This window comes from Macaca mulatta, chromosome 2 (assembly GCF_049350105.2).
Source record: "Macaca mulatta isolate MMU2019108-1 chromosome 2, T2T-MMU8v2.0, whole genome shotgun sequence".
NCBI classification, from domain to species: Eukaryota; Metazoa; Chordata; class Mammalia; order Primates; family Cercopithecidae; genus Macaca; species Macaca mulatta.
This window is the reverse complement of record NC_133407.1, coordinates 84,082,607-84,097,313: the sequence shown is the minus strand read 5'-3', so window position 1 is coordinate 84,097,313 and position 14,707 is coordinate 84,082,607. Positions and strand designations below refer to the sequence as shown.

The 14,707-nt window shown below is 37.2% G+C and overlaps 1 protein-coding gene across 5 annotated transcripts in view; it reads right to left on the bottom strand.

Annotated features, from left to right (window-relative positions):
• Positions 1 to 445: 445 nt before the first annotated feature.
• The window catches only part of FNDC3B (fibronectin type III domain containing 3B), a 364,538-nt gene continuing 350,276 nt past the window's right edge, over positions 446 to 14,707 (bottom strand). For all 5 annotated transcript variants that reach the window (XM_001085124.5, XM_001085354.5, XM_028843856.2 and 2 more), the window contains exon 26: positions 446 to 4,012. In XM_001085124.5, coding sequence (XP_001085124.2) covers positions 3,701 to 4,012 — 312 coding nt within the window. In that variant the 3' untranslated portion in view covers positions 446 to 3,700. The remainder of the gene's footprint in view (positions 4,013 to 14,707) is intronic.

Below are 14,707 nucleotides of genomic sequence, written 5' to 3'. Positions count from 1 at the left end.
AGGCCACCTGCCTGGCCTCCAAAAACACATGAATTTTCAACTTCTCTGAATATGCTTTAAGTATTTAAAAAGCAAGAATAAGGCCAGGTGCAGTGGCTCACACCTGTAATCCCAGCACTTTGGAAGGCCGGGGTGAGCGGAGATCATGAGGTCAGGAGATCGAGACCATCTTGGCCAACGTGGTGAAACCCCATCTCTACTAAAATTTTAAAAATTTTTTAAAAATTAGCTGGGTGTGGTGGCGAGTGCCTGTAGTCCCCAGCTACTTGGGAGGCTGAGGCAGGGGAATCACTTGAACCTGGGAGGCGGAGGTTGCAGTGAGCTGAGATCGTGCCACTGCACTCCAGCCTGGTGACAGAACAAGACTCCGTCTCAAAAACAAAAAAAGAAAAGAAACAACAACAACAAAAGCAATCCTAGTCATGGCAGAAAAACCCTACTTAAGTCAGAAAGAATTAAAACATTTATTGGGCATAAATATATTACATATACACTACAGATACAGTTAGGTATTACATATAGCATAGTATTTGCAAAATCTATACATTAAAATTGATATGGCAGTTTTAATACAATGTATATGAAATAGTCTAAAATTTACAATACAGGAAAACATGATTTTCTTTTTCTCCTAGAGTTGAAAAGCTTGGAATGTATGTCCAACAGTGAGGTAAAACATTTTATCTTTCAATTTAAAGAATTGTGCAAGGATAACATTCAAACACATTCAATTAGGGCACTTCTCAATTTTTGACATGAATACTGAATTACTGTAGCCAACAAAACAAGGTTAGAAAATGCCAACATTTAAAGTTGATAAGAACAAGGCAGAGAATATGCAGAAAGTCTCTTTAAAAAGTGTTCTTTTTCAACAATTTCTTTGAGGACAAAGGGCAGTTTGCTTCACATGACTGGAATTTCTTGTGCCAGGGATGAGTTTGACATACAGAGAAGAGTCAGAGCATCAGAAGGCCACTCATTCACTCCTCACATAGCAAAAGGGCAAAGAGATCAGGTTAATAGAACACTTTATTTTATTGTTCGTGTGTAATGGCAATATATATAGTTATATATCAATATCACATATACATATTTGTGATAGAAAACAGTGCCATAGAGAGTAATAATTTTCTGACTGAAGGAATATAATGAATACCAAATAATGGAGAGCAATAAAATAAAGTGCTGTCAGCTTTGTATTTCACACACTTCAGCTTCCTGGTGGTTAAATGATAGTATGAAAATCTCAAGAAGATCAAATATTCATATAGATTTTGGCCTAAAGTACTATTTACTTAAAAAAAATTCAACCAATTCAGAGAATTTCTTTATAGCAGCAGTTCTGAAGTGTTTCAAAAAAGAGACTTCCCCAACCCCCCGAGAGGGGGCTTTGTACTCAGTTGAATTTGCATTGCTTAAAAAATACCTCTCCCCGAAACACCTGCGTGGAATTTTTTAGAAAATGCACATGCTGTGTCACAGTGGGTCACAGCACATGTTTAAACAGGGGGGTGAGTTTTGGAAGGCCAGAACTTTGGCAGAAATATATTTACCTCGATGCCATCAGTTTGCAAAGCTAATTAAACTACTTATTATAGTCAATAATAAAAAACACAGAACTCTCTAGTACTCACTACATCAATATAGGCACACAGAATAATTCATTGATCTCAGCATTTTCTTCCAAGAGATGATTATGGTTTTGGGGTACATGTAAACGTTTCAATCACTGATAATGGATTTCTTTTTTTTTTTTTTGGCATTTAATGCACTAGATGCTCTTATCTTTTTAAAAACACAAGAAAATGTCAGAAGATTAATAATACTACAGATGTTGCCAAGGAACAAGACTGACCTAAAATTACAAAAGTATAAAACACAAAAATATAACATGCTACAAGGGAAAATTAGTACATAAGTACATTTAAAAATTTTTTACAATAAATAAAGATTGCACTGTAATTGGCATTTAAAGTACTGTATGCAGAATATAGTATAAATAAACCAAAAACAAAATAATGTTGGTTTCCCCATGACTTTGGTATGGGAATATTATAAGCTAGTACAGGATACTGCATCTTAGACAACAAAGACCAAGCACAAAATAGCTATGATCAAGAAAAACCAAGTAGCAAAAATATACAAAAACAGAAGCAGGGGGATACACTGTGTCTGTTGCACCCTTTTGGAATATATTTGCACCTCCAACTCTTAAATGTCCCTGAGGTACTCGAACATTATGGACTTCATATAAATAATCCAATGACTTTGGGTTAAAATTGATTATCTCATGACTCAAAATAAACACATAAGAGTAACACTTTGCACTCCAATAGCACCTGTTGGTCAAATATCTCAAAGCACTTACAAACATAAGAATCCCCATTTTATTTTTATTTTATTTTTCATGCATGGGAAAACTGAGGCACAGAGAGGTAAAGTGACGTGTTCAGGTCACGCAGCAAGTTAGTGACAGATCCAGGGAAAGAATCTAGGCTCTTTGATTCCCAAACACCCTGTGTTTACCATCAAACACCATTCCCTCTCCAACCATGGCCAGGCAACCCCACAGAAATAGGAACTACAAATTTAGATGACTCTCTTTTGGGTTTTATCAATTTTCATCTGCGGTTACATTAGTATTATGTGCACTGAATTAAGGTATTGAAATTCAATCACTTCATTGATACCTCAAAGAACAGCCTAAAGGCAAATGCTTCAAAAATAATGAGCTGACACATAAGAAGACTGCTCACAATTAGTGTAAATCATGGACAATGGGCAGAGGCACTAAACTGTCGCCAGTTCTTGTCATATAATTCTGGTCAAACATAACAGAATATAATAACTCTAGTGATTAGAAGTAGTTATATACAAAGACAAACAAACAAGTTAAAGCAGCCTTTAAAATAGCTGAACAAGAAAACAACTAACTATTGCACAATGCCCTCTTAAAGTTACTGCTATGAATTGATGTGGTAAAATCTACAATGCTCCATAATTTATAGGTGCATTCTGCTTACTTGATTTCTTATACAGGCAGCTCATAGTGTTAAAATTATAAGAAATACAGATTATTAAAACATTTTAGATTAAAGTACACATTTTGATTTAAATGAGCTAAACACAGTTAAATAACTGAGTGACAGAATGGTTGTTTAGGGCAGTCTTATCTGAGTGAACATATCTTCTGTATGTTGCTGTTGCTGTGTGGTAATACTCTGACAACACTGAAATCCTAGCCCTGTAAGTACACACACGGTGATTCATGTTTACAGATATAGATGATCGAGACATAAGAAGTGACTGGTGAATATAAATTACTAAACTGTAACAAAAAAAAAAACAAAATCAAAGGCTTGCAAAAGACATCAGTGAAAACAGAATGAAGGTAAATCTGAAAATTTAAAGGAAAACATAAGAAAGCTAGCTTTTGGTATCTGGTATGCTTTTCTTCTTTTTTTTTTTTCTTTTTCTTTTTTCTTTCTTTTTTTTTTTTTTAAAAAAAAATCCAGTTTAACCTCTTCCTAGTTTTGCATTTCAAAAAGGTGCACCAAAACACTGACAATTTTTTTCTAGCTAAATCTGTAAAACAGAGTATATAAATCAAAGAACAAAAGGGCTTTAAAAAGGGGAGTATCTGAATAAATGTGTGTATTAAAATGTGTAGCATTAATTCATACCTCTAGTTTTGTTGGGTTTACTTCATTAAGAAGTACTGTAATATAAAGGCAAATAAAATGGACAAAGTTGCAAAGCCAAGCACAATGATGGCTGCAAACTGTTCATCAGTAGGCATCATGCTCTTCATTTTGGGATCATCTAAGCTCCCCATGTCCCCTGTAAGCATGACCTCACTTCGTTGTAATACAAAAGCCGCAGAGGGGCTGAAGGCTCCACTTAGCTCCTGAGAGGTGTCTAAACAGCGACGACATGCACATACACGGAACCTGTAGTCTGTGTTGGTCTGGAGGCCTGAGATTTGGAATGTGGCTTCTTCTCCCTTGTACACCTTCAGGAAAAGAAAGAGTTCTAGTTAATTAATTTATAGCGACACTGTTGTCTCTAGAATAATCTTGGTTTAGATTCACTCCATTCACTCTTGGTTTACATTCAGTTTCACTCTTTCATAACAAAAATGATATAAAAATGTATTTCTCTCAATCTGTATTCACACCATAAAAAGGGTATCCCAACACATTTTGAATGAAACAATATAAAATCCAGTGACTCAAACTTTGACAGAAGGAGACAAGGCACTGACTAGAAATGCAGCTCACATTTTAAGTAGTAAAGATGCATCTCGCTAAATTTTATAATTTAGGTCAGTGGTCCCCAACCTTTTGGGCACCAGGGACTGGTTTTGTGGAGGCCAATTTTTCCACGGACGGGGTAGTTTCGAAATGAAATTGTTCCACCTCAGGTCATCAGGTGTTAGATCCACATAAAGAACGCACAACCTAGATCCCTTGTATACACAGTTCACAGTAGGGTTCATGCTCCTATGGGAATCTAATGCCTTACTGATCTGACAGGAGGCAGAGCTCAGGCAGCAATGCTCCTGCTCGCCACTCACTTCCTGCTGTGTGGCCTGGTTCCTAACAGGCCACTCACCAGTACTGGTATCCGGCCTGGGGGTTGGGGACTCCTGATTTAGACTATAAATCAAAAGATGTCATAACACAAATAGCTCTATGTTTTTGGTCCCAAGAACAAAGTTAACATTTTAAAATGGAAACAATTAAAAACTGAGCAAACAAAATGGAAATTTTCCAGCAGGATGATTATTTGACAACTGGATACACTACAAACGCCTCCCCTCAAGATATCCCACCTCCACCCCAAGAGGTAGACACTATTCTGACTTCTAATTCTGTAGTTAATTTTGCTTGTACTAGGAGTTCACATAAATGGAATCACGCAGAACACACTCCCTTGCGCCTATGAGATTCACTCATGTTATCGAGCTATTCGGCAGTAGTTCCTTATGACTATACCTCAATTCCTCCATTTTCTTTTCAGCGGACATTTGGGTTATTTCCAGCTTGGAGGTTTCGTATAATAAAAATGCTATTAATAAGAATGCTATGAATGTTTTTGTTCAAATTTTGAGAACTTACTTTTCCGGGTAAATACAAGGAAGTGCTGGGTCATAGAGTAGTTCTATAGTTAACTTCACAAGAAACAGTTTTCCCAAGAGATTGTATCCCTTTGCACTCCCATTAACAGCATGAGAGTCTGAGCTGCACCACATCCTCATCAACACTGATCGTCAGTCTTTTCTGTTTTAGCTATCCTAGTGGGTGTGAATGGTACCGCGACTGCATTTCTGTGATGCTTGAAGATGCTGCGCATCTTTTCACGTGCTTACTGGTTGTTCATGTACCTTCTTCTGAGAACAGCATGTACAAGTCTTTTGCCTATCTTTAATTTGCAATTTGCTTGACTTTTATTAATTTGCAGGGCCTTGCTATGTGATCTGGATATAAGTCCTTAGACAGATATATGTGTTGAGAATATTTTCTCCCAGTTTTCTGGCATGCCTAATTGTTTTCCTGAGGAATTTTTTTGGATGTAGCCCACTTTATCACAAACTAACATTTAAATAATGTGGTGGTCTGTCTTGAGTTTCCATCTCTGTATGACAAATCTGATTTCTTCTATTAAGAATCTGGGATGTTTTCTTCCTATTTGTTAACACTAATCATCAAGAGGCTTACTATTATAGAAACTTGAAAATGACCAGTTTACTTAGACATTATCACATTTTGGTTGACTGAAACTAACAAAAGTCTCTGAACGGGGATAGAGGAAGAAGGTCTCACAAGGTTCTTCTAGCAAAATGAAACCAATCCTCAAAAAACTTAAGAGGAAATGATAATCAGATTAAAATTGCATAAAAATTTATGGCTTATATTAGAGTCAATGGATAGAAAAAATAGCTGAAACAAAACCAAATCAATAAGAGATTTGGCTAATTAAAAAAGAAAATAAAATTAACAGAACTCTATCTGAGTAGCACTGAGTTAATACCTGTGAGGTGCTTAAAACACACCTGGTATGAAGTTAGTGCACAGTAGGAGTTAGCTATTATTATTATTGATATTTAGAACTGAAAAATAACTCAGCAACAAACTATTTTAATAAACTTGTCAATTTTGTCAAACACTTTCTTTGCATCTAATGAGATAATTATATGGTTTTTGGCTTTCATTCTGTTAATGATGTATCACATTTGTCAATTTGGGTACACTGAATCATCCTTGCATCCCAGGGATAAATCCTACTTGATCATGGTGGATGATCCTTTAATGTGTTGTTGAATTTGTTGAATTGGGTTTGCTAGTATTATATTGGGGATTTTTACATCTATGTTCATAAAGGATATTGGCCTGTAATTTATTATTATTATTTTTTGTAATGTCCTTGCCTGCCTTTGGTATGAGGATAATGCTGGCCTTGCAAAAAAGAGTCTGGAAGTATTTCCTCCTCATTTACTTTTTTGAAAGAATCTGAGAAGGACTAGTATTAGTTATTTAAATATTTGGTAGAGTTCAGCCATGAAGCCATCAGGTCCTAGGGTTTTCTTTGATGGAAAACTTACTGACTTCATCTCCTCACCCATTGGTCTATTAGATTTTCTATTTCTTCAGTGTTGGTAAGTTGTATACATCTAGAAATTTATACATTTCTTCTAGGTTATCCAATTTGTTGGCATATATTTATTCCTAATAGTCTCAAATGTTCCTGTGTATTTCTGTGGTATCTGATTTTGTGTCTTCTTGGCTTAGCTAAAGATTTGTTGATTTTCTCTTTTCAAAGAAAACAACTCTTAGTTTGGTTGATCTTCGTACTGTTTTTCTAGTCTCCTTCGTTTATTTCTGTTTCCATCTTATTTCTTTCCTTCTGCTAACTTTGGACTTAGTTTCTCCCTCCCTGCAGTTCCGTGAGGTATAATGTTAGGTTGGGATCTCTCTTCCTTTTTGATGTAGGTGTTTAAACTTTGCTTTTAGAACTGCTTTTGCTGTATCCCATACTTTTTTTTTTTTTTTTTTGAGACAGAGTCTTGCTCTGTCGCCCAGGCTGGAGTACAGTGGCACAATCTTGGCTCACTGCAAGCTCCACCTCCCGGGTTCACGCCATTCTCCTGCCTCAGTCTCCCGAGTAGCTGGGACTACTGGCGCCCGTCACCACGCCCGGCTAATTTTTTGTATTTTTAGTAGAGACGAGGTTTCACCGTGTTAGCCAGGATGGTCTTGATCTCTTGACCTTGTGATCCACCAGCCTCGGCCTCCCAAAGTGTTGGGATTACAGGCGTGAGCCACCGCGCCCAGCCATATCCCACACATTTTAATATGTTGTATTTCCATTTGCCTCAAAAGATTTTTAAACTTGCATTTAATTTCTTCATTGACCCATTTGTTGTTCAGAAGCATGTTTTTTATTTCCATGTATTTGTGAATTTTCCAAAATTCCTTCTGGTATTGATTTCTAGTTTCTTAACACTGTGGTCTGAAAAGACACTTGATATAATTTCAGGCTTCTAAAATTTGCTGAGGCTTGTGTTGTGCCCTAACATTTGATCTATCCTGGAGAATGTTCCATGTATGATTGAGAAGGATGTGTATACAGTTGCTGTTGGATGAAACTTCAATTAGGCCCATTTGGTCTACAGTATTGTTCAAGTCCAATGTTTATTAATTTGTTCAAGTCCAATGTTTATGAAAGTCTCCTACTATTATTATATTGCAATTTATCCCTCCCTTCAGATTCTTCAATATTTTATGTATTTAGGTGCTTCAATGTTGGGTGCATACATATTTATAACTATTATATCCTCTTGAGGAATTGATGCTCTTATCATTATATAATGTCCTTTTTATAGTTTTCGACTTAAAGTCTATTTTGTCTCATATAAATTTAGCTATCCCTGCTTTCTTCTGGTTTCTATTTGCATGGAGTAATCTTTTTCCAACCTTTCACTTTCAGTCTATGTGTGTCCTTAAAAGTGAGGTGACCCTTGTAGGTAGCATACTGTTGGGTCTTAAAAAAAAAATTCATGGCTGGGCACGGTGGCTCATGCCTGTAATCCCAGCACTTTGGGAGGCCGAGGTGGGTGGATCACCTGAAGTCAGGAGTTCAAGACCAGTCTGACCAACATGATGAAACCTCATCTCTATTAAAAATATAAAAATTAGCCGTGTGGGATGGCATATGCCTGTAATCCCAGATTACTTAATCTCAGATACTCAGGAGCCTGAGGCAGGAGAATCACTTGGACCTGGGAGGTGGAAGTTGCAGTGAGCCGAGATTGTGCTACTGCACTCTAGCCTGGGAGACAGAGTGACACTCTGTCTCAAAAAAAAAAAAAAAAAAAGAAAGAAAGAAAAAGAAAAATTTCATCCAGTTACTTAATGTCTTTTTATTGATGAATTCAATCCAAATAATTCTGCCTATTAATACAAATACCCTAGAAATGAATTTCCAACAAATTCAACTTTGCCTGAAAAACTTGCCAGCTATTTAGTTAGTGGGAATCTATAAACGTCTCTACTACATGTTTCTAAAGCCCACTGTGTAAACTTCCACCAAGAAACACGACATTCCATTAGTGAATACAAGTGCACTGGACATGAATTTAGTGTTGGGTCTAGATTGAAAGACAGCAAAAGGATCTTATGATTTGGAATAGAGGCCAGGCTTCCAATGTTCACCTGGTAGTTACCCTTTTAAAGAGATTCCTCCCTCATTTTCAAACTTCACTTCAAGCATCTTATTATTATATGTTTGCTTAGTGACTAAACTCCAGACAACCAATTCTGCTTACTACTTATACTTTTCCAGATTTATCTTGCTTTTGTTATTCTTTTTATAAGATTTTAAGCACATTCCTCCTGGTGAGTTATCTTGTTTCTTAAAATTGTGGCATGTGCCATAGCTGTTTTGAGTTACAAATAGCCTAGGCTGCAGCAACTAAGAAGAGCTGTAAGCAAACCCCTCGCAGTCCTGAGAGACAATTCCTTTCTCACTGCTCACAGTTCCAATGATGAATCTAAATGAATGTTTGAAGATGAGCCCATCGTTATGGTGACTGCCCCAATCCATACACAGCCAGCTATTCAAGAGTTCAGACTACACCACAAGGAAACTGCCTCTCTGTAAGTTACTTCCCAACATGTGGGGGGTCTCAGGAAAACAATAGCCATTTTTTTTTCTTTAAACAGAGCTTTTAGTTGTGAATGTTCTTTATTTTCTTAATTTATATTTAATTTCTTAAGTATAGAATGCTTTTCTTGGAAACTGTTTATGAAGGGGGTAATTTGCAACCTCTGGGACTATACCAGGTTGATAAAGCAAGTCCTTCCACATTTGCCATCTGGGCTTTGGTTTCCCTATCTTCAAAGTCACAGGTATACAATTTATTCTGAGACTCTATGGTGGTGATAAGTTAATGTTGGGATGTTTATCAAGTTGGAGAAAAGCTGACATCTGAGCAAAGTTTTCTGATATACTTCTTTCATTGATTCTTTTGCAGGTGACACCTCTTAAAATATTTGTTTACCCTGATTATCAAAGGGTCATATAACGTAGTCATTAAGAGTTCTTTTTCTCTGTGCAATCCTGGGAGCTGGGTCTGGCTGGTGTGACTTGGCACTAGGAAGCATTAAGCAGACATTTCTCAAGCACAGAAACTGGAATCAGGATTTCACTCTAAGTCCTTGCTCTGCTACTTACTAGGTCTGTGATCTCATGCAAGTAACAGCTTTGTGCCTTAGTTTTCTCATCTTTAACACAGAGCTAGAACCAGTACCTAATAGTAATATTACTCCAAAGGAGATTGAGGGTCAATCGAGAAAACGGATGTGGAATATGCTTTGTAAAAGGAATATGCTGGAGGGTAAGTCTGCTTTATTGAATTTAATCTTCTTAATTACGCTGTCAGGTAAATATCATTACTTTCATTTTAGAGACGAAGAAACTAAGGCTCAGAGAGGCTGTTAATTTCTTAAAGTCTTTTAGCAAATAAGGGGAGTTGTGGATCCCAGATGAGATCCCACTTCTAACTCAAACACCGACCCTCACCACTGAAATTGCCCCAGCTCTGCCTGTTCCATTACTGTCCTCGACTTTACTCCTCTTCTAATGACTACAGTGTGACATTGTGTCCAGGTTTCATGGCCTCTGACTTTGTCTTTCCATATCTCGCGGCTAACTCCCTGGTATTTCCATGAAAGACCTTCTAAATCATCCTACCATGGCTCCTGCTGCTTCATAAAGGAAAACACTATCTTTTATGATGTTATCGAAAGCAGCTCCCTGCTCAGTTTCTGCTAAACACTTGGACAGTGTTTTTGTGATGTGGCCTCTAATTTCTGCCATCAAACAATGACGTCGCTGTACAAAACCACTTAATAACCTATCCCCACAAATGTTTTGGAGACTTCTGGAAAGTGAATATAAATGTACATTTATATCTATTTTAATTATTTCTACAGTTTCCAGAATTTGTATGGCTACATTCTCTTTTAAAAAGTGGGCTCAATGGGAGGATCATTTGAGGTCAGGAGTTCAAGACAAACCCTGGTAAGATTAAAAAAAAAAAAAAGTGAGCCCAAACGTATATTTAATTTCCCAGAAACCCAATTTAGAGACTCTTGAACAAAGACTTCATATATTAATTTTAACGAAACTTCCCAACTTTAACTTTGTAGAGTGGAAGATATCTGAAAATGTATTTTAAAAATAAAGGAATCCTACTTTTCTTGTACCATTAGGCAAAAAACATAGTAAAATAATATGAATAGCTAACTGAAGGGAACTTTCTTAACAAAAGCCTAATCAAAAGTTAGCTTTTAATTTGTAAATGTTTTTCTTTTAGCTATTCTTGTTATTTTAATAGGAACAGCTTCCCTCTTTCACAAGCCTTGCCAACACAATGTTAACATTATCTTTTTTACATTTAAGATAAATATATTGAGTGAGACAGTGTTCTATTATTTCCATATCTCCACAGCAACCAGCACAATGGCTTGAACAAAGTAGATGCTCAGTGAATGTTCTCTAATTAGAACCCTCAAATACTCAAAGAGTAGACGTTCTGATACCACAGTGTCTGAAAAGAGAAACAAGTAAATGTGAACAGTAAGCATTCAGATGCACACACAGACCATAGGGGCAAGAGAGAGTTTGGTATAGGTGCAGTAAAAAATAGAGTCTATTGATAGAAAATATGGAGTTTCTAGTATATTTTATGCACGTGAATAGTTTTTCTTTTTTCTTTTTTTTTTTTTTTTGAGATGGAGTCTCACTCTTGTCGCCCGGGCTGGAGTGCAGTGGGGCGATCTTCGCTCACTGCAAGCTCCGCCTCCCGGGTTCATGCCATTCTCCTGCCTCAGCCTCCCGAGTAGCTGGGACTACAGGTGCCCGCCACCACGCCCGGCTAGTTTTTTTGTATTTTTAGTAGAGACGGGGTTTCACTGTGTTAGCCAGGATGGTCTCTATCTCTCGATCTTGTGATCTGCCCGCCTCGGCCTCCCAAAGTGCTGGGATTACAGGCATGAGCCACCCCCAACACGTGAATAGTTTTTCTAATATGTTCTAATAGTTTTTGAAGTGATCCAAATATTAAAACTTTGCAAATACTCTTCTAGTTATATAAATATGTAAATGTGAAAGCACACATACTTCATAGCTTGTCTATCTTGGCTGTGACTATAATGTCCTTAAAAGCCAGCAAATTCACACAGACCAGTGTGGTGAGGCCAGTCATATCTCAGTGAAGATTTTTTTAGAGTAACAGATTAAGGATTTTCAGGTTCAAAGAAAGTAACAAAGACGAGCTTTAAAATGAAATGTAATGTCTCAATTTTTTTAACTAAATGGTTGCATGGGGAATAAGCCAATCATATTTTATACAACTAAATGAAATAAATTTTTGAGTTATTACACTTGTAAACCTATGTTATTAACTATAAACTGATGAAACTGATGGGGTTTTAAAACTAAAATATGAGATCCAAAAGCCCCAGATACGATTAAGAACCCCAAATAACTGAAAATTAATTCAACATCTTTGTAATACCTGTCCCTTGAAGGTGACAACCTTCTGCAGATGAGAAACATACCCCGCCCCCACATGAAGATAACAGACTCGTGTGATTATGGGATTACGGATTAAGATGAAGTGGGATAACATGTAGCAACCTCATAGGACGGGGCTTGGAATGCAGTAGGCATCTAAGAAATGTCAACATGACATATTATATTGCTACTTTATTGTACTTTCCCTGCCCCCCCCCCTTTGCAGGAATCATGTGTAACACTCTAGGACAAATGCTTGGAGCCAGGGACCCTTGGGGCCTACAAATATAGGACTTGCAGAAGTCAAACGGAAGGGGAGCCTCATGATGCTGACTTGGTGTCCAGGCATGGCCACAGACACTTACAACCCACAGTATTTAGGAACTAATGATGTCACAAAAATCACCATGTTGCCAGGCCTGCCATACAGCTGTGCCTGCCCCAGGACTGTGCAGCTCTGCGCATCAGGGCAGCAGGCCACGCCTTGTGTCCCTTTGTTTTCATTCATTTTGACAAAGGCACCATTATGGGCTTTTCCTTTTGACTCAATCCAATTTAAACGGCATGGCTCCATTTGAGATGTTTTTTATTGAAGTAACCAATCATAATATTGTAATAAGTATAGAAGCATTATTATTTTTACAAAGACTATTTCTGTTCTTGATTTGATGAACAATATATTTTAAAGTAATCTTGACATGTTTATTCCAAATGAAAGGATTTAAAGTAATACCCAGACAACTGAAATGAAGAATCCATAACCCTTAATTCAAAATAACATGCTGCATAGCTGAAATCCTGTAAATAACAGGAAGCTTTTTGGGAAGGGTGGCGAGAACAGTGCATGCTCGGCTGCTGGAGGCTTACCTTCATCTCTTTACTAATGTCACCCCTCCCAAGGACTGAAAGGGAGATATAATTGCACCATGTTGTCATCTGTACATCTCCTTCTCATGACTGAATGATCTAATGCTCACAGTAACCATCGGAGTTAGAGTTACAATGAGAAAGCCAAGACTCAGGTAGGTGAATTAATTCCTCAAGAATTACATGACTATGGTAACTTTGTCCTTGAGCCAAATATGACAGGCAAGGGTACCATTACTGAACTGCTTCCCGGGGGTTTTCACCCAGTGGGCCTATAAACTCTTAGAGGACTACCCAGGAATCCCTAACAATGTAAAACACCTGACAGTTTCTCAATAAACCAGGGGTCCTCTACCTGGACTCCATGGAAGTGACTATCATTTCATTTTACATGAAATTTTAAGTAGAGGTATGGGTACATGTATGGGAATTTTTCTGATATAAGGGGTCACAGCCTTCAGATACTTAAATGAACCTATAAAACTAAAACAAACTAAGAATCAGTAAAATAAATGATGGTTTTTAAAGAGGTCTATCTTGATCTATTTTTACTTTGTTCTAAATTTGACCCTTTATTCATGCAGAAATAAAAAACTGTGCTATGAGACAGTCATAGCCTCATTGTTTAATTTCTGTATTAGGGAAATGAGTTGAAAGTCATTAAAAAAATATGATGAAGGGGCCAGTCATGGTGGTTCACGCCTGTAATCCCTGCACTTTGGGAGGTTGAGGCAGGTGGATCACTTGAGGTCAGGAGTTTGAGACCAGCCTGGGCAACAAGGTGAAATGCCATCTCTACTAAAAACACAAAAATAAATTAGCCGGCTGGGTGTGGTGGCTCATGCCTGTAATCCCAGCATTTTGAGAGGCTGAGGCAGGTGGATCACTTGAGGTCAGGAGTCCAAGACCAGCCTAGCCAACATGGTGAAATCCCATGTCTACTAAAAATACAAAAATTGGCCTGGCATGGTGGCAGGTGCCTTTAATCCTATCTACTTGGGAAGCTGAGACAGGAGAATCACTTGAACCCGGGAGGTGGAGGTTGCAGTGAGGCGAGATCATGCCACTGTACTCCAGCCTGGGTGACAGAACAAGACTCCATCTCAAAAAAAAAAAAAAAAAAAAAAAAAAAGGAGGCTCCAGCCAGGATGTGTTGCAGACTCCCAAGACTTTAAAATACTTTGGTCAAGAGAAGATGTTTCCTTGTGGTACTTTTTGTGATACCATGTAGAATCAATGCAGGCCTTGATACTATATTCTAAGAATGATACAAGATAAAAATATATTGATACAGAAATACCATCAAATTAAATGTGGAGCTTTATAGATTTCTAGATACTTCAGAGGTTTTCTTTATGAAACAAATCTGAGCACCAAGAATTTCAGTAATTTTTCATAAATTTTGACTGCCAATGGGTAATAATTTCTCACAATTTGTTGATCCTTTCCTTGTCTTCAATGCTTATATTCAATACTTCTTGTAAAAGTTTTTGCTGCCTGAACAGGAATATGAATATGAATTGTTTTGCTTTACTTCTTATTATGCATGAAACTGTCTATGCCATATCTTGTGCAAAATAAGAAGTCACATGCATATAGACACAATTTTCGTTCTTTCAAAGAATACTTTACAGTTAATCCTGTTTGAAAAGAAGTTTTAAGCTTCCTGGAGAAAAAGCTGTGCTTGGAATGTTTATTAAATGGCAAAAGGCAAACCAAATATGCATGCAATCTAATGAAGAGTAAAACTGTGAGTAAT